The 21,030-nt window shown below is 32.8% G+C and overlaps 2 protein-coding genes across 2 annotated transcripts; one reads left to right on the top strand and one right to left on the bottom strand.

The window, feature by feature from the left end:
* The first annotated feature begins 933 nt into the window (after window positions 1-933).
* On the top strand, window positions 934-8,921 carry LOC139524200 (linear primary-alkylsulfatase-like). The gene is made up of 5 exons (XM_071318842.1): window positions 934-1,111; window positions 2,241-2,471; window positions 3,248-3,454; window positions 4,207-4,462; window positions 7,107-8,921. Exons 2-5 carry the CDS (start codon window positions 2,292-2,294, stop codon window positions 8,216-8,218), a joined length of 1,755 nt encoding a protein of 584 aa, XP_071174943.1. The 5' UTR covers window positions 934-1,111; window positions 2,241-2,291; the 3' UTR covers window positions 8,219-8,921.
* Window positions 8,922-10,849: 1,928 nt separating this feature from the next.
* Window positions 10,850-20,212, bottom strand: LOC139524202 (cAMP-regulated D2 protein-like). Its single transcript, XM_071318857.1, has 5 exons — window positions 20,016-20,212; window positions 19,085-19,205; window positions 18,502-18,691; window positions 17,335-17,471; window positions 10,850-11,961 (listed from the first exon to the last, which is right to left on the bottom strand). The coding sequence occupies exons 1-5, from the start codon at window positions 20,180-20,182 to the stop codon at window positions 10,972-10,974; spliced, it is 1,605 nt and encodes a 534-aa protein (XP_071174958.1). The 5' UTR covers window positions 20,183-20,212; the 3' UTR covers window positions 10,850-10,971.
* Between the last annotated feature and the right edge of the window lie 818 nt (window positions 20,213-21,030).

Raw genomic sequence — 21,030 nt, 5'->3', positions numbered from 1 at the left:
TGTTCCCTATGATATGATCATTCTAATTTTACTGCCCAATTAGAGTTTTGACCCCCAATTTCACGGTCCACTGAACATAGAAAATGATAGTGTGAGTGGGGCACGCGCCTACTATGGACACATTCTTGTTATTCCCTGTAATATTTGCCACTGGGCGTTAGTCAGACACCAATTGAGCTGTACTGTATTCTTTGCATGTAAAACATGTTCTTTGCAACTGTGCATAAGCCAACCATCAACTGAGATGTGTTTTTTTTATTGCCAACCAGCTGTTCTTATATTAAAATTGTTGAATCTGTTTCAAAACTCTAAGGCGTTATAACCCGGTAATAGACTGTCTAGCCATTTTTTGCGGGTTCCTCTTTTTGGAATTATTTGTTTAAATATTCCGCAACTTCGAATTTGAGTTAAGCTTTTCACTGTTTTCCTACTATCACCACTGATGAGTCTCACGTTAGCATGGTAACGGAAACGTGTATTTGTCGTGCCAATAATAAACTGTGTAATCTTAAAGAGGATTGTAAACTGGTGTTATTTTCGTGAAACGTGTTTTGCCATTTCTTATTTCACGTACATCCGTGAAAAAGTTTCGTTATTCACCGTGTTTCGTGAAATCGGTAAAAAGATCAACGTGAAAGATATTTTTAATAGTTCGTTCATCGTGAAATGGCAGTTTTATTTTGCGTTCTAGAAATAGTTAAGAAGATATGGTACGATTATCTCGGAGACCAAAATCAACTAAAACCCACAAAGACTGTATTTTAATATATATCCGTAAATCTTGGAAACTGTAAGCATTCCTTATAATTGTTGTTTTTCTTTCTCGAAAAAAGAAGGCTCTATATAAGCCCATATAACTATATTACGCATTAAAGTTTGTCCTAGATATTGACTTATTTAATTATTGGAAGTACACATATTTACATAACTCTTATCTATTTTGTGTGCATTTACTTTCAACAGTTTATTACGTCCTAGTTATAAATTATATTAAACTTTTCAGTGGAAAATTATCTTAGTATAAGTACTTTAGTTATTATACTAGTACAAAGTCGAGTACAAACTACAACTATGACGATGAATGTACATACTGGAGATATATATGATACAGGTATGTAATAATTATATATTCAGTTATTAATATAAATAATTATGTCTATAAATTGTATAACATATATACATGTAGGCCTATTTTACGATGGATGCGAATATACAGGAAGAATCGATGTTTAGTACAATGCCTTCTTAAACTTGACAGTTCACACAATAAGCGTTAACGTGTTATACAAATGAAAGCAAGATTTGATATTAAGTTAAATTTTGTCAACTTATTTTTCTAGTTTTTTTCTCATATTTTGATTTTACTGTCCACGGGTGAGTGGAGGGTCGGTGGCAGACACACATTTTTAACTAATCTGTATGGGCTTATATTATCCCAAGACAAGATTATGAAATTCAGTCGATGATGTTTGTAAGTTAAGTTGATGTCTCATTGGCAATCAGTACTATACACCTTCTTGTCATCAAAAGGGGTGTGGTAGTTTGAAAAACAATGCTTACTTCTGAATTGTTGAGGAAAGTAGTTTTATTCTGTTGAAATGCTAATATATACAGATTACCTTTGCTTTGATGTTAATGTCTGTATAAGCAGTTCTTTACAAAGAAGTATTTCAAAAGTTTTGAAACTTTTATAAAACAATTTTTTATATATGCTATATATCCAACTCTATTTTGTACCTGTACAAATAAAAAAAAAGAGGATGTGGTATGATTGCCAATGAAACAACTATCATAGAAGAGACCAAAAAGACACAGAAATTAACAATTATAGGTCACCGTAGGCCTTAAATTCAACAATGATCAAAGCCCATACCGCATAGTCAGCTATAAAAGGACCCGAAATGACAATGTAAAACATTTCAGTCTGGTTAAAGGGACTTTTTGTTTGTGTATCTATTTTTCGGAGGTTCAGTATTTGGTTCGTTGTTCGGAGGTTGCTGTGGTCCATGATGCTGTCCAATATTTTTTTCCCATGTAATTCATGTACTCATCTTTATCTGTATTATATTTTATGGATTATATATATTTTATGTATTTTATATGATGTATTATATATATTTTATGTATTTTATATGATGTATTATATATATTTTATGTATTACATTTTATGTGTTATATTTTATGTATTTTCTAAATGTTGCAGACTAGTAAATATAGTTTCAAAATAATTAAAATTTCAGTTAACACTCAGGACTTGCTGCTTCTGAATATCCTAAAGGACAAAAATAGAAATGGATGGTCCTCAATTAGCCTTGATTGTTATGTTTGTGGCCTTACTTGGTTATTTTGGTAGTAGAATAATTCACAGTTTACAAGGACCATCGTATGCCGAGAGAATTATCAAAAATGCAATGCCAGATGAAGAACTATTAAAACATTCTGGTGAATTCAGTCAACCAGAACTGATCAAGGTACGGCTACCGTTAACATTTAACATATATAAAAGTTATTGTATTCCATAATCACCGTGTATCATCAGTACACCGGATATAGGTACTAACCAAGCGGGCATGATCGATTTTGACCTTCCACGGTAACGAAAATCTTTGTTTTGCTTTATCAATATTCAATGTATATTTCTCAACATTTGAAATTCCTGCTCCCAAATAATTTTCGCATCGATTTTTTCCTTTTGAAACAATTATCAACACGTGACCAAAGGACAGAGATGTAAACAAATGTAGGTCATCATACTCATGATTTTCAACGCTTTAAAAGGTCCTTGCATAACAAAATATGAAACAATTTTAAAAAGAAAACCAACGACCGGATTATATTCTTTAACTTATAACCCATCAGTTTCATTCACAACTAATCATGATTTAAGAACTTGACGTTTGTGGTAAACATCCAAGTGACGGAAGCCCAACAACAAAAATAACCAAAAGGCACAACTAAAGGTTAACGCATAGTCTTGACAATAGACAGACGTCTATGCAATATAGTTATAAAAAAAGCTGATACATAAATAAATAGCTCAGACTATGCGGTATGAGCTTTGCTCATTGTTGAAGCCGTACGGTGACCTATACTAGTAGTTGTTAATTTCTGTGTTATTTTGGTCTTTTGTGGAGAGTTGTCTCATTGGCAATCATACTACATCTTCTTTTTTTATAAATATATTTTGTTATTGGGTTACTGTCAAAAGTGAAGTTTTTTTGCATCTTCTTTAAGCTTTCTTTGACAGGTTACTGATGGTGTATATGTTGCTGTAGGATTCGCATTAGCTAATTCGATTTTGTTAGAAGGTCCCGAAGGATTAGTTATAGTTGATGTGACAGAAAGTACAGAGAGTGCCTCAGAAATATTAAAGGTGTTCCGAAATGTCACAGACAAACCAATTAAAGCGCTGATTTATACCCATAATCATGCCGATCATTCATATGGGGCTAAGGTTTGTATTTTAACATTAAAGGAAGTAGGAAGTTATCTTGGTATGTTTTGACACACTTTTAACATATCTCGTCAATTTGCTGCATTAAAAGTGAAATTCGAAAAAAAATTGACGTGTTTTCCCTTCACTTCTCTCTTTACTGGTATAAAACCCACAATAATGAGCAATACACAATACTGTACCCTACTTATAATAAGCTAAACTGATAAGGTCACGGCATAGGAAGAAGAGAAACGATTCAAACGAGAAAAACAGAGTAGACTGACAGCAATTGCATGAAACGACAACTACTAAATTATAGGCGCATGACTAGGTAGAGGCACATAAAAAATATGGCAGACTTAATTATGTTTGTTAGGACTTGACCATCCACGAAAATCCGGACAGTGGTGTAAAATTATAACATGTACGAAAAAACAGTGTTTAGAAAAAAAATTGAAAATACTGTTTTGTATTGTTTCATTTCTTGAAGTTTTAAAGCACCTGATACATGTATACTGACCGAGGTTTTGGTGGAGTTTTTGTGTTTTTCGATGTTGTTAAGACTTTTTGTTCCGGTTTCTCCAGTCTATTTCTTTTTATTAAAAGTTTAACTTTTAGATTTAGTTTTTCATAAAACATATATTAAAGATGTGCGTAAAATCAGCCGTGTTCAAAAAATGATTTAGAATATTTAATTTATATAATAGTATACAAGTGTGTATTTTATGCAATGTTTAACACGTTTTCTTAATTCCCACACTCCTTAACAGGCATTCATAGAGGATGAAGATAACCCGCCGGATATATGGGCTCACGATGGAATTCTTGGGGAGTTCACTAGAGTATTCTCAACCGTCAACGGTGCTACTTACAAACGCTCAATGAGACAATTTGGGGTCCATTTACCAGGCCAAATTAACGCTGGAATTGGATTGAAATTAAAATATGGAACAGATAAAGCAACTTTAGGTGTTGTTTATCCCACACATTTTGTTCATGAACAGAAAACAGACTTAATTTTAGCTGGTAAGCTATTTATTCGTTTAAACTTTCGAATACAAAATTAAAGTGAATGACTTTTTACTCTTTTTCGTAAAAGGTATGGTAGAAGATTAAGCCGTTAGTTTTTATACGACCGCAAAATTAAAAAAAAAATTTGGTCGTATATTGGTATCACGTTGGTGACGTCGTCGTCGTCCGAAGACATTTGGTTTTCGCACTCTAACTTTAGAAAAAGTAAATAAAAATCTATGAAATTTTAACACAAGGTTTATGACCACCAAAGGAAGGTTTGGATTGATTTTGGGAGTTTTGGTCCCAACGAATTAGGGACCAAAAGGGTCCAAAATTAAACGTTGTTTGATTTCATCAAAAAATGGATTATTGGGGTGCTTTGATATGCCAAATATAACCGAGTATTCAGATTCTTAATTGTTGGTCCTGTTTTCAAATTGGTCTACATTTAGGTCCAAAGGGTCCAAAATTAAACTTAGCTGAATTTTAACAAAAATTGAATTCTTAGGGTTCTTTGATATGCTGAATCTAAACATGTACTTAGATTTTTGATTATGGGCCCAGTTTTCAAGTTGGCCCAAACCGGGTTCCAAAATTATTATATTAAGTATTTTGCAACACTAAGAAATTTTCAATTGCACAGTATTCCGCAATAGCAAGAAATCTTCAGTTGCACAGTACTGTGCAATAGCAAGCAATTTTCTATTGCACAGTATTGCCCAATAGCAAGAAATCTTCAATTGCACAGTATTGTGCAATAGCAAGAAATCTTAAATTGGACATCATTGCGCAATAGCAAGAAATATCTAATTGCACAATATTGCGCAATAGCAAGAAATTTTCAATTGCACAGTTTTGCGCAATAGCAAGAAATATTCAATTGCACAGAATTGTCCAGTTTTCAAATTAGTCTACATTAAGGTCCAAAGGGTCAAAAATTAAACTTTGTTTGATTTCAACAAAAAACGAATATAGAATCTATGGCGTTCTTCAATATGCTGAATCTAACCATGTATTTAGATTTTTAATATTTGGGCCCGGTTATCAAATTGGTCCACATTGAGGTCTAAAGGGTCTAAAATTGAACATTATTTGATTTCATCAAAAATTGAATTCTTGGGGTTCTATGATATGCTGAATCTAACTATGTATTTAGATTTTGGATGTTGGACCATAATAGGTAAATGTCATTTTTTTTAAAGTTTAAATTTAAGTTCTTAGACCACATTCATTCTGTGTCAGAAACCTATGTTGTGTCAACTATTTAATCACAATCCAAATTCAGAGCTGTATCAAGCTTAAATGTTGTGTCCATACTTGCCCCAACTGTTCAGGGTTCGACCTCTGCAGTCGTATAAAGCTGCGCCCTGCGGAGCATCTGGTTCTGTTTAATTTTTATCTTCTTCAAATTTTACATGTCTGAGCCTTTAATGGCCAACCGTTTGGATTTCCCTCATTGTTGATGGTGATCTATAATTTCTTATTCATTTAAACAGCTTAAGACATATTTTGACCTTTTCAAACTGGACCAAATCACTGCTTTGCCTAAAAAATCATGCCTCATTTTTTTGTACATATTATTTCATCCACTTACTTACTTTTTACGCATAAAGTGTAATACAGTCAGTGGATAAATATATTTTATTATGTAATTACAAAGTCAAGAAAGATTCAAAAGTTCAATGTTCGAATGTTCACAAACTGTCTCAAAAGTAGAATTGTTCGAATGTTTAATAACTCATCACACGGGCACGTGATCGTATAGTGGTATAACTGTTCAGTCCTGATGGAGTACGTTCGGATATTAAGCACATGAGTTCTAGCCTACCCACAAGGGGGAGACCTTGGCGGAATCTCTCTGCACGAATGTCTTGTACAAATCTGTCCAATCTTCAAGTCCAAAGCTGGATCTTATATAGTCCAGTGGTCCATAAACAATGGCCGATAACTGTAGGCCGGTTATGTAGTAGTCTGGATGTTGAATAATACTAGTCTGTGTTTAATTGTCAAACTATGCAATTAACCCCTGAAGGATACATGTTATTTCACAGTAGATATGGTCATTTATTGGCTGCATGGTATATGTCTATAATATTCGTATACATTATTATTAAGTGTCTAAAGGGTACATGTAGTTGTTTCGTTTATGCTATATTTAATTAAACTTTGATATGAAACACAATTGTGTTACAAAAGTGCAAATAAATAAATTTGAAAGGTGTATGAAAAAATTGGCAAGATATACATTGTCCACACTCTAGCTATTTTTGTATTTGTGACAATGAAAATCAAAGGACAACTGAGTCCCCTGATAAGATCTATCATCAACTAAATTTGACTTTTGCAATACCTACCTTTGTATGTTATAGTGGAGAAAACTTGCGGAAACTCTGTGACGTAGATCTTGTTGAAATAGTGGCAGATCAAACCATTTACAAAAGAGGGGGAAAGAAATAAAAGAAAAAAGGGGGGGGGGGGTCCATTGCAGGATAAAGGGGTCCAACCATATGTGAGAGCATATTCTAGTTTATAGTATGAACGGAGATACGTTAACGCCATTTGTTTGTAAAAGTATGGTGTGCTGTATATTGTTTTTAAGGTAACCATGACAGGAGACGTTTTTAAATTTATCTGATATGTCCTTTTCTATTTTCAGGAATCAATATGACGATTATACATATTCCCGGAGAAACAGACGACCAGATAGGTGTGTGGATCCCTGAAAAACAAGTTCTTTTATGCGCAGACGACATCTATAAAGCATTTCCAAATCTTTATGCTATTCGTGGAACACCCTCACGTGATTTAATGCAATGGGTTAGATCATTAGATTTAATGTTAACTTATGACACACAACACTTAGTTCCCAGCCATACTCGACCTGTGAGTGGCAAAGAAAATATAAGGGAAATATTAACAGTTTATAGAGATGCGATTCAGTATATCCACGATCAGTCTGTACGATATATAAACCAAGGCTTCACATCAGAGGAAATTGTTGAAAAAGTAGCATTGCCAAAAAATTTAGCCAGACACCCATACTTAAAGGAGTTTTACGGAACAGTTGCGTGGTCGGTAAAAGGTGTTTTTAATTCGTATCTAGGGTGGTTCAGTGGTAACCCTATAGATCTCCAACCTTTAACAATAAAAAGTAAATCAGAACGAATGGTAAAGCTAATAGGTGTTGATAAAATGTTAGAAGCAGCTAAAAAAGCACTAAAAGAAAAAGACTTTCAATGGGCTTTAGAATTATCTTCATATCTTCTCATAATTCATTCAGAAAACTATGAAGCAAGAGACATCAAAATAGATGCATTGACTTATCTGGGTGCAAGGCAAGTAAGCGCATGTGGAAGAAATTATTATTTGACTTGTGCGTTCGAAGAAGCAGCTGAAATAGAAATACGTAATTCTGAGCGCAATAGACAAATGGGAATTAAAACGCTACCAATAAGACAGTTATTTATGGCAATGCCTGTTAAATTTAAAGCGGAGGAATGTATGAATGTTAACAACTCTTTGTTGTTTTCATTTTCTGATACCAGTGATAACGTAAAATTAACAATCAGAAATTCAGTTGCCATTGTTTCATTTCACCACGGTAAAGAACCATTATATGACGTGAAGATAACAGTTACAGAGAAAGTATTTCGGGAGTTAATATCGAGTAGAATGCGGGCAATAACAGCTTACGGGACGGGTGAAATTATTATTGACGGTGGAATAATGAAATTTAGAAATTTGATGAATTGCTTTGAAAATAGATAATTTTAACTATGCAAACCTCAATCAAATGAAACTCTTAATCGCTGCACGTTCATTGTTTTAAAGGCTTCTGTTACCCCTTCATTTCCCCGATAGACCCGTTGATATTTCAAAAGACAGGCACATGCAAAATAATCCTTTTTACAGGAAAGGACTAAAGATTAGAAATCAAAATTAATAAAAAGTGTACTTTATTGAAATAAACTACTTTAAGATATTTCTGATATTTTGAGAGGAAATCGAAGGAAAAACACAAGCACTTCCGATGGAAATATATGCAGTATCAGAAATAATAGTGGCTCTTACACATTACTATTTAAATTCCTAAAGGTTTCAAGTGCAGCAGTGTAAGTGTTAAATTTAGGTTTAATGGTCATTAAAAGCTTGATTGGTAGTAAAATAAGTTTTGCCGTTTTGAATACTGTTATGCAGATACTGACTCGGGTATGAAAACTTTTTTTAAAGTCTTGTTATTTAAATATAAAATGAGGTATTTTTGTAAAATGGGTATTTTACAGTTATGAATATCTTTAAAGAATTATTTGTCTTAGTCATGTGTGTGTGACAGTATGATATCACATTAATGTGCATGCACAAAGAGAATGATAGTTTCAAATGCAACGTAAGAGTTTTTATATTACCAATGCACTATATTTATTTCTTTATTGTTGAAGTTTTTGTTTAAAATAAAATATAAACTATAATTCACTTGAGATTTGAATATTTAATATATATAAGTCATCAATCGATTGAGAGAAAACAAATCCGGGTTACAAACTAAAACCGAGGGAAACACATAAACTAGAAAAGACAAACAGAAGGAATAACAGTTATAGGAACACTGGAGAGCAAAAAAAAAAAAAAAAACAAAAAAAAAAAAAAATCCAAACAAACGTCAGCTTACATAGAATCAAACTATTTGATTACAAGTGCCAAATTCCGGACTTGGTATGTTTTATGAAAAAATAGTGGATTGAACCTGGTTTTATGACTAGCCAAACCTCCCGCATATATGAAGATGTTAAAAAATATCGCTAAAATGATAACACTACGTGACAGAATTACAGCACACACAGGCACAACAACACTTATCACAGAGAAAAGCACAAACAAATAATATAATAGTCGACACAACGTTCAAACCGAAGAACAACAACAAACATCTTTGACACAGCTGCTGAATATTCCAGATTTTTATTGGACCGGAGATGAACGCGGTGGCCAGTTGCCATCTATATCCTTTGACATTTTTGTACCATTATTGTGTTAGGTTTACTAAACGCATACATGTTATCTTTTTTTTTTTTTCTGAATCGATCACGTAAGATATGTTGAAAAGAAATGTAAAATTGCAATTTCATGAATTTTACTTTCGTTTCACTAAAGGAAGTCTTTTGTCGCCGAGTTTGAGTTGTCTTGAACCAAGCCTTGCTTCATTTAGTTTGTTTCTTGCGGAAAACAATTTGTTTATCTTGTTTTGTAATATTCCAGTATAGAATTTGGCGAGGTTTGATTATTCTTAAGAGTATCTATATCAGTCTTTTCTTCAAAATAGACCTTGTATCGTTTATACAAATTTCAATGAATTATTCTTGTAAGTTTAGTGGTTGAGTGCGACACTGAATATATACATACAAGAAGATGCTGTATGGGACAATTGTCCACCCACAAGTCAAAATGTGTAAAAAGTAAACATTATAGATCAAAGTACGGCCTACAGCACAGAGCCTTGGTTTACACCGAACAGCAACTTGCTATGAAGGGTTTAATTTGATAAAACAACGAAAAACGAGTTACACTTACGAACTACAGCCCAATGAAGTGCTATATGCATTTCCCGGAAACTGTGACCATTCTTTGATATCGACATATCTTACTTTAGCCCTTTTGTAATAACATTTTTTTTTTATTGGGCAATTTAACTGTATATTTGTTTTACTTCACTGTATAAAGAGTCGAGGAGTGTGCCTGAGTGTGTGATCGCATATATTTTTACTACATATTTATATGGCTGTCGAAATGTGCAAAAATAAATTCAAATTCTAAATTCATATTGCTCGTTTTCTAAAAAAAAAAGTGGTTTGGAACAGATTAGAGGTTCAGATTAGAACGTTAAAATACGTTATGTTCCAATAATGCAACGCACTTCTTTAATTGGCATATGCATATCATTTTGCCATTGTTGTTGTAATCTTTTTGTTTTTATTATTTACATTTGTATTTTAAAAATCAAATCAACAGTTATCCCTGCTGAAAGGAATCAAATCATGTCAGACCCTTTCCGATTTAGAGGTCTTCATTCAAAAACGGGCACTTGTTTGTTGTCGAAAGACAGTCACTCTGATGACCTTTATTTGTTTATGCTGAGGCTACTTAAAGACACTATATAACAGTAGTTTCAGGTTTATGTGCGGGTTTTATATTTTTTTTGGTTGTTGTCGCATTTACGTTTTACCTACACATCAATTAATTCCATTAAAACATCACGTAGTTATGAAATTATGAAACACCGTCATCTAAAACATATTTGTAAAATCTGTTTTTTATCTAAGGCGACATTGTATTAAGGCGACATTGTTTAACAATTTAGGTATATGTAATATACAATAATATAAATAATCAGTAACAAATATATTTAAATTGCTGATCATTACGTTATTGACGTCAAATGGATAATTTTACTATAACAAATTTTTACTACTGGCAAATAGATAATGCCCAATGGCAGTCATATATATATACAATAAAGTCGAAAATTATGCATTGTACCCTATTGCATCCCAAAATGAACAATATTTGTCCCTGAATACACTGTCTAACTCATTGGCTGGGGTTTTAAATCTCAAACTTTGCCAGTTAGTATTTTTGTCATATTTTGGCCAATTGACAGGAATTGAATTACCTACTGATGGATCTCCATTTTTGGCAAAATTGGCAAAATAGTTTATCATATTATCAGACATTATATTCTCCTCGGGTGTTGTCGTAAAATTAGAACTGTAACGAAATGATTGAAACACGTATGGAATATCTGAGCCATGGCACACATGATAGTTACATTCCGTGAATTTCCCCCAGCCATCAAATGAAAAGAAATGATCAAAAATGTAGACCCATGCATCAATGCTGGTTTCTGTTTTCACTGATCTGGTCAAATTTCTCGTCGGACAGGTGAAAATAAAATCAGTAGATGCAATTTGCAAGTCCTCGCGTTCGTCTTCCGGATTGTTAGGTGGATACATTCCAAGGATGTCAACAATGTTGCGTCCAAACGTTGCTAGCAGTGCTTCGGTATACAATGTAGGACCAATTGTACGATTCCATGCTTCAAATATAAAAATTCTCGTTTCCTCAGTCAAAGATCCGATAATAAATGGCTTCTTCTGTATATGACCACGCCAAGCTGCCTCTAGAGGTTGAAATGGTACAACCTTACCATCAACAAATGGTCCCAAAGGTTCAAAGAACTCTAAAAGTTTTAATGAACTTGGGTAACCACGGACAGTCTTTTGTGCTATTGCAACTTCATCAGCGGTTTTAGAACGAAGACATTCCATGTCATTGGGTTGACATTTAAGTTCTAGTGTTATCATTTCTCCAAGGAAAAGTTCTTCAGTCCGGTCTTTGAATGGGATAGATATCGGTGCACTTTCTATTATAGCCTTTTGGAAATACAACGAACTTTCTGCATTCATTAGGTGGATTATAGTTGACTGTGCCCCTGCACTCTGTCCAAACAGTGTTACCTAACAAGATAGAAGGATTTTGGTTATGGGTTACACTTCTGTAAATATAGACAAACAATTTTCATTAGGAACTCTTTTGGTAGCTAAAAATGTGCCACTTTTGCTATGAATTTTTGTTAAAAATTGTATTCTCGAATGAGTAGTTTCATATGTAGTACAATTCTTTCAAAGGTCCAATCATAAGGATTTGCGGCATTTTTTTAACATTTCTATGCCATTATCTAAAAGTTTAAACTTATACTAAAATTATGTACAACCCCTTCGTTTACTTTGAATCTACCTCAACATTCAATTTGACCGCTATCCATATGAATGTATATTGTTAACATATGTTTCTATGAGATGAAACATTGAGATCATATCTGAGAACCAGTATGTAAACAAAAGAAAATATCTATGACGTTACGCTCGATGTTGGTGACGTTTTCTAATTTCATGTACCTCTGACCAATTATCGGCTTAAAAAAAGAAAAATACCGAGAAGATCAAATGGTTTTTTGTGTTTAAATCTTCGGAGCACTTAAAACATTATTTTTACGGTGGCTTATTAGTTTTTATTCACTTTTGTCAATAAGCTTTTCAAAAACAAACAAGACAAATCATATGTTTTTGCGTGTAGACGGGTAACATACTAATATTGTTTTTGAGGGTTCCTCCAAATTTCGGATACCCATAAGTAAATAAAATATAAAAATTGTATACCATTTGGAAGAGGAATGTTAGGGCTTTGTGATGTCATATTTGTATGACGTAATCGACACCATTTTCGAATCGAGTAGACCTTGGAAGAATCCATTTCAGCTTGTAGACACTAAAGGAAAAATATAAGCCCTTTGCGGCATAACAGATGAGAATCCATCGATAGCGAGATTGTTTGTCATTAAAGTCTTTATATCAATTATCATTATGTAAAACGAACTTGGGAAATGCTTTAAAAACATTGATTCCCAATTTAAAAGAACGAATTCAATTAGAACTTCGACATCATAATCAAAATCAAAGCCCCGAAAAACACTGTCACAACAACGTTTAAAAAAAACATGCTCTACTTGAAATTATCAATACCGAGTAAAAATATGTAAAGCATGATATCTAGTCCGAAAATACTATATGTCCGTTAAACTGGAACATCTGAACTGCATTTATTCATATAGCAGTCTCTTTTTCAGCATTACATAAAAATCTAATTATGTATATGAGTCCCCACAGGGCTCCCGTCACAAAACTTTTAACTAACGTCCAACGTTAGTAATTTCGATGTTTTTTAAAGAAAACGAAGAAAAAAAAGGGATTGTGCATTTCGGAACGGAGAAATGAAGCCAATATGATAAATTCCTAATAAAAAAGAAACGGTAGTATGCATTCGTTTAAATTTTTGTCAATTTTTTTCGATTACTGATGCGTTGAAAGGGTGTCTACCAAAATGTCACAAAAATGGCATCTTCATTTTTTTCTAAAATACTAAAAAACAAGTTGTTACAAATCTTTAGAAATAAGTGAAAACTGTATAATTAAAAAGAAAATTTAAGCGATAATCGGAAATTCTCAAACCGAAGGAACATTTCAATATAAATAGGATAAAGATTAATGTACAAATTATCAAAATACATTGGTCACATGGTGGTCTACCAAAATGTCACAGCGTTGCTTATTTGACGTTTTTGACGTTCACCTGGTTTTTTTTGTGGCGTTATGGCGGTTTTTGAAACGTAGTTATTTTGTTATAAAAACATCTAAAACTTAATTCAGAATATACTTTTTCTTTCAATTTTTTTTCTTTCGTGTCATTTTTTGTTAAGCTAATCAAACAGAAACCCAACAACAACAAAATTCTACATGTATATACAAAATTAATAGCTTCAGTGGAGAACATAATTATCGCCTCAAGTACAACTAGCATACAAAATGTATCATGCATAATGGATATTCGTATTAATTAAAGTATTGAAATACATATATGTATACGAATACGGGGACACACTGACACATATCGATATGTAAACAATCAAATACGGAGATATGTTATACGTACAGCTAATTGGATATTAATATTTCCAAACATAGGTTGAAATTTTTCCGTTTTATGAGTAATATTTTAAAAGTATATATGTATCAAATAAAAATCATCGATACTGTATGTTGCCTTACATAGATATTGATGAAGAAAGTTTTGGACATTAAATCAACATGTTGGATATTCAGGTTGGCATGTCAAATATTCAACTCAACATGTCAGATATTTTCAAGTTGACTTGTTAGATAATTATACTGACTTGTCGGATGTTAGGTCGACGTGTTAGATATTGAAGTCGATATAGTAGATAATTGTGTCACCATACCAAACAATTTAAATCCAACAAAAACCGCAACCCAAGCTCTTTAACGCCATATACTTAATACTAGTAGATAAGGAGATGTGGTTTGGTTGCCAATGAGACATTTATCCACTAGTAACACTTAAGTTCTAATGACGAAGACAAATGCAATTATAGGTCATTGCATTGGTACCCAAGTAGAATCTGTAGCCGAATTTGGATATAAACAAATAATTAGGAACTATTTTAAAAGTTGTCATAGAAAGGTCCACAGTATGCCGCTCGTGGACTTTTGAAAAATCAAGCAGATATTGCCGTTTATATACGCGGACAATTTCGGATACGTCCGGCTGTAGAATTGTTAACGATTAACAACACCACTGTCATATGCGTGCAATCGAAGAATTTTTAAATATGTAGAAGAAATTCCTAGAAATAGAAAATCGTTTAAACCAATAAAGGGGATACGGACCATACATCGAGTAGAAACAAAAAATCTACAAACGGTACTAGTTCGAACCGTGTCATGCTATTGTGGCGGGTGCCTTGGGCATGACCATTGTTTGTTTACTGATCTAGTTGGCATTTCGTTGGAAGTCAAAGTAAAGCGAGAGCTAGGATTCCAATTCAGAGGACGAGACATTAGAAGATGACAGATATGAGACATTCGTTGATATGATAAATACCGGTCAATTAATTAATGGACATTATTTCATAAAGAAAAAAAGCATCACGTTTTACAGTACAGTCTTTTTAAAAATCAAAAGACAATTGTCTCAAGCGCTTCCGTGTTGTAACAGTATGTATGTCAAGACAATGTTTTGAAAAGAAATAAGCTCATTTTTGGTTGCACTTTGTAAATACAGCTGTTTCTCAAACCACGCCTCTTTTGGGGAGATCTTGAATATTCATAGAAAATTAATTTTGTTTACATACTGGTTCCCAGTTATGCTCTCTGTGTTCCATCTCACAGAGACATAACTTGGGAATGTTACCAGTAAATATACACATGCATATTGTTTACCTTGAAATCTGTGGTAACCTTTCATTCGAGGTAGGGGTAGTTAAGAAAATTAGTGTCAGTTTAAACTCTGAGAAGTTCAGGGCATATAAACGTTGAAAATATGCCGCACAGCCCTATATTTTGATCTTTGAAAAAAAAATTGTGGTGCATATAACAATGTATAAACTTTCATGCAATTCTAGGATAAGATATTTTTCAAAACTTCATGGTAAAAGTGGTACAGTTTTAGCCGTAAAAGGATTTCCTATGGGAAATTGCATTGTCAATATTTACAGAAATGCAACCTATAACCGAAGAAGAGAATAATAATGTTTTGGAATGTGTTAATTTATGTGAACTGATTCATTGATTTTCATTTGAAATTTTTATTGTGTCACGGCTTAATAATGTGTCACGGCACAGGATGAGAGCACTTTAGAACTTTCTCAATATTGTATCAATATTGTCCGAAGCAATAATATCTATTACATTGAAGAATTTTTTTTATTATTTTTTTATTTCTCCAATTGATACATGTATTAAAAGAAGTGATTTAGAAATGTATGACGCGTTATTTATCTTTTCTCTCGCGTTTGATAGCTCTTGCATTAAACAATGAGTATTTTGTTTGTGATATTTTAGAGAAATGCAAAATTTAAAAAATTACTCAGGAGAAAATCACATGACATTAACGTACAACTTTACTTAAATTGTATTCTAAGGAACAGAAAATCATTTCGTTGAGAAATCAAGAATGTGCCAAATAAGAACAATTAAATAAGATACCATCAACGACAAAACAGGTAAATGAGAGAGAGAGAAAAAACTACAGAACAAAGTAAAACATAAAATATAAAATTGAGAATGGAAACGGGGAATATGTCAAAGAGACAACAACCCGACCAAATTAAAGAGCAGACAGCAGCCGAAGGCCACCAATTCACCGAGAATATCCTGCACCTTTTATAACCATCCAATTCCCCAAAAAATCAAACTTGGCAATCAAATATTGTTATCGTAGAATTTTTGACAGACTTTAAAATCTTACAATCATTGAAAATACGCAAAAGTCAATTTGTTAAAGGTTGATATAAAAAGATTATACTCCCTACAGCCATATTTAAAGTTAAAAACAAAAAGAACAAGTATAAAAAAATCTAAAAACTGTAAGGGTTTCTCCTCTTCAGTGCGATTTTCATAATAAAAAAAATCTTGTTTTTTCGACCGGTAAACATTATTTTAAAACAAATTGTGCATGAATGCATACGCGTAGAGTTGAATGTAGCGTAAATCCCACAATTTCTGTTTTCACAAAACACCATTAGTATTCCTTATATATATTTCCATTTGTTTAGAGGTCCCCTGGCATACACCCGTATCTCCTTTTATTAACAGAAAACCAAGTGTTAACTTAAGTTGTTAAATATAATGGACGTCAATATTACAAAACGTCAATCATATAACATGATTTTGACGTTACGACGTTACCAAAAGTGACACCAACATCGAGCGTAACGTCTATGCATATTTAATATCCCCTAATACGGCGTGGTTTTTGAAACAGATGTTTTTTGCAACCTGCTAGTATATGATTGTCCAATCTATAATGTATTTTGACATAAATAAACAGATTGCAAAGATGTGATGTACTATTAAACCTTAAGATTATACAAAACTTGAGCAACATTAAAAAGACAACATCATGAAAAACAACAAAACTCACAAAAACATATTTTTTCACCACAAAACAGCATTTGCTCACTTAACTACATTTTTGGATGTACCAATAAAAAAAACTGCATGATGCCTTTGAAGAGAAGTATCATTTGCTACATATGAACAACATCAACATGATATAGATTTACTTTTTTGATTAAAATTAATAAATTGGCCTCTATTTAAAGTACCGCCAGCATCCAATCGGTCAATAAAATCGTTTACTTGTCTACACATAGATTGTACATTACATAGATATAAGAAGATGTGTTATGAATGCCAATGAGAGTGACAACTCTCCATCGATAATAAATTGTTTTTCTTAAATATTAGTCATACCTTATTTGGGTCTCCACCGAAGTTTTTAATATTCTCTGCCACCCATTTCAATGCAAACTGTTGATCTAATATACCATAGTTTCCTGTAGCTCCTTTCTGATTGGGTGTATCTTTTGTCAACAGAAACCCTAGTGCACCTAGAAATAATTGACAAATTCAATGCATTTTAAAAGTTATTAGATAAAATGATGCTTCTATGTTTTTAAGATAATTTTCATAGTTCTACGCACTGGAAAAAAACGTGTCTTTCTTCGATCACTAAAAAATATAACATGCAATAGAAATAGTCACTCCAAAGATACCTATCGATGTGTTACGGTTTTAGCCACATATGTTGATGACACAGTGCTTTGTTCCCACCAGGAGTATGGGCTGAAACTATCTACCACAAGACGTACCAGTAATGGATCAAAAGCATTCCACAGGAATTATTATGAACTGTTTTATGTATTTCATCCTTCAATGGTTGTGTTTTTGGACAATAAAGTGAAGTTACAAGCTACTACATACATTAAATTGGGAAATATCCATGCAGCAGCAGTAAGAAGAAAATATGTTTCAGAAAAGCAAACATTTGCCGTGTAAACTGCCGGTTTTATGTCCGTATAAAGGAGGAGGGAAGTCATTTTTCTTCTAATTGGCGTAATTTTTTATGTTTTATTTTTTGGCGCAAATGATACCATGAAATTTTAAAACAGGTGGCGCAAACGTAGCATTGGAGAAAAAAAGTTGTGGCGCAAAAGAACGCATTTTTGTCGCAAACGGATCCCTCCCCTTTTGCTGTTAAGTATATTGTGATTACCTTGTTTGGGGGTCTCATTGGGGGTTCTGATCCCGGATCCCGCTTACGGTGTTGTCATATTCCCGTTTCCCGCTTACACTATGTACGTAAGCAATTCTCATTTTTTTTAACCCCAAATGAGACCCACTTGTTTCGATCTGCGGGTATAATGTAAATACCTTGTTTACAATCTGGTGCTACCATTATAAAACTATAATACTCGGTACCTCGTTTATAATCTGGTGTTACCAGTATAATGTGATTACCTTGTTTATAATCCGGTATTACCGGTTAAATGGGATCACCTGGTTTATAATCTGGTGTTATCAGTATATTTTGATTGACTTGCTTACAATGTAGTGTTATGAGTGTTAGTACGTACTTACCCAGTCTGTAATCTAGTGTTACTAGTATCACTTGTCCCAACTTTACAAAATATTGGCCGTTAAACAGCATAGAAGAAACGCTCATATGAACAAAGTTGCCTCCATGCAAATATACCATTACTGGAAGAGCTGTGGATGCATTAGCACTCAAAGGAGTCCAAATGTTTAAATATAGACAGTCCTCAGAAGTCTGAAAGGAGAATTCAAAGTACCATGTTTATTTGCTTATGGTTTTTTTTTATACAAATTCAAGAGTTATCCTCTATCCTTGTCATTTGCATGCTCATATTTAATATTTTGATTAAATGAAAAAAGAAATTATTTTAATACGAATAAAATGAGAGTTAAGTTAAACATCAATGAAACATCACCCATTGTAACAAGAATGGTATGTTCACTTTGATCTTCAAAGTGAGCAAACTTGTGTTCTTTTTAGAGGATTGCATTAACCAGATGCAGACCTAGATTTTTTAAAAAGGGGACTGGGATACCACAAAGGTAACGTTATGATTTGGACTCGTAGAAATGCATTAGCCATATACGTTGCTTAGTTACAGGGATGGCTTGCTTACAATATTTTTACCTTATCAGGACAGACGAATGATGGGTTAGTGTCCTTGCATCCTTTCTGTGGACAACCTGGTTGAAACTTGGTGGCATTGTATGTGTTTACCCACTTGCTTTTCTCTACTGGATTGTTCCATCTGAAAGGGTTTGTTGCAAAACTAGAGTTTTAATTTATCGTACAAAATGGCATCGATCTATAAATATATCAATTTTTAGTACATTCTTTTTATGATTAAGATATAGGAATAAAGTTAAACCCCTACACATGTTCACGAACCATAAAAGTCGGGAACGACGTCATTGGTTGTTAAATATTCTACGTCAATAATATTTGTATTGATATCAGAATAGTAATCAAAGGTACCAGGATTGTAATTTAATACGCCAGACGCACGTTTCGTCTACATAAGACTCATCGGTGACGCTCAGATCAAAATAGTTATAAAGTAAAACAAGTACCAAGTTTTAAGAGCATTGAGGACCTAAAATTCCAGAACTTTGAAAGTCTAAGTACCTGTTAAAATTATCCACATATTTTGAAAATTAGTTTGCTTGGAGATAGACGCTTGTCCATGTCGAAAGTCGTATTAGTAATGTTCTGAATAAGTTGTTGTTTTGCTGACGTAACCACAACATTTCATTTTGTTCATAGCCGTAAACGCAAATGAACGAAATATATTTTTAGTTATGGAAATGTTCGATTAAACCACATAATAAAGTAAAACGGTTTGAAAATTTTGAAATAAAAAATGACAAACGGAGACAAACCGACCAAAAAGCAGAAAATAGCCTATTACCATCAAAGCATATTAATTAAAATCTATTAGCACAGCTTTATGATTGAAAAAGGCACTTGACACAATAAGCACTGAATGAATAGAGGCAACATTAGTATCCCGCTGTTCGAAAGTCATAAGTAGATTGCATACATACATACATGTACATACCTTAGGTTTCCAATAGGAGGTTGAGCATACGGAACACCAAGAAATGCATTGACACCATTTTCCTGAAGACCAGCTATTGGACCATATTTAGTATTCACTACAGGCAATGACTGCACCAAATAAAATGAAAGCACAAGAGACAAAATCGGATATACAATATTCTGCATCGCAATATTTTGAATAACATTTATTTGTAAATATTAAATTTGATATGATAATATTGTAAACATTATCAATGTTATCAGTATAAACCAACACACAGTAGCGATCAAAGTTTATATATTGATGAACAGAAAAATGAAAATCATGCTAACTTGCAAATGGAATAATTGTTGTTATTTCGAGTATTTTCATGAAATGCAAGTTACAAAGCAAATATTAACAACATATGATTTTACTGATTATCGGACGATATACCATGTCAGTGGTTTATGTCAATACTTAAAGTATCACAAATAGTGTTTTGATATTTTTAGTGCAGCTATACATGATACATGTAAGCTAACTTAAAGACTTCCAAATCTGAATAAATTGATAGACACTGGAACATAAATATATCGAACTTGTAATTCAATTTATTAGACTCTATCAGAAATATCTAACTTATAATTATAATTCGTTTAAAGATGCATAAAAAGGAGAAGCTTTTGGTATATGTCTATTTTCTATTACATAATAAGAGCTTCGATGAATACCATAGACTGGGACAAATAATTTTCTGATAAACTCTTAATATGGTTTTCGTAAAAAAAAGATATCAGACTGAAAAAATAAGTGCCTTTGTATGTTGCGCCCTTTTTATTTTTATATTCTTGACAATGAAGACGTTGTAAATTGTGAATTAGTAAATTTAATATCTACAACCACAACAAGGTATATTATTTGTTAAAATAAGTTGTTATTGTTTATAATATCATAAAATTTACTCTAAATCTTCTTAAGTTCGATTATATATTGACTTTTAATACTATCATGGACGAGTTTATTGAATTTCCAGAGTATCTTATTGTTGCAG

This window comes from Mytilus edulis, chromosome 5 (genome assembly GCF_963676685.1).
Source record: "Mytilus edulis chromosome 5, xbMytEdul2.2, whole genome shotgun sequence".
NCBI classification, from domain to species: Eukaryota; Metazoa; Mollusca; class Bivalvia; order Mytilida; family Mytilidae; genus Mytilus; species Mytilus edulis.
Note: the sequence above shows the minus strand (reverse complement) of the source record. Positions and strands in the feature narration are given on the sequence as shown.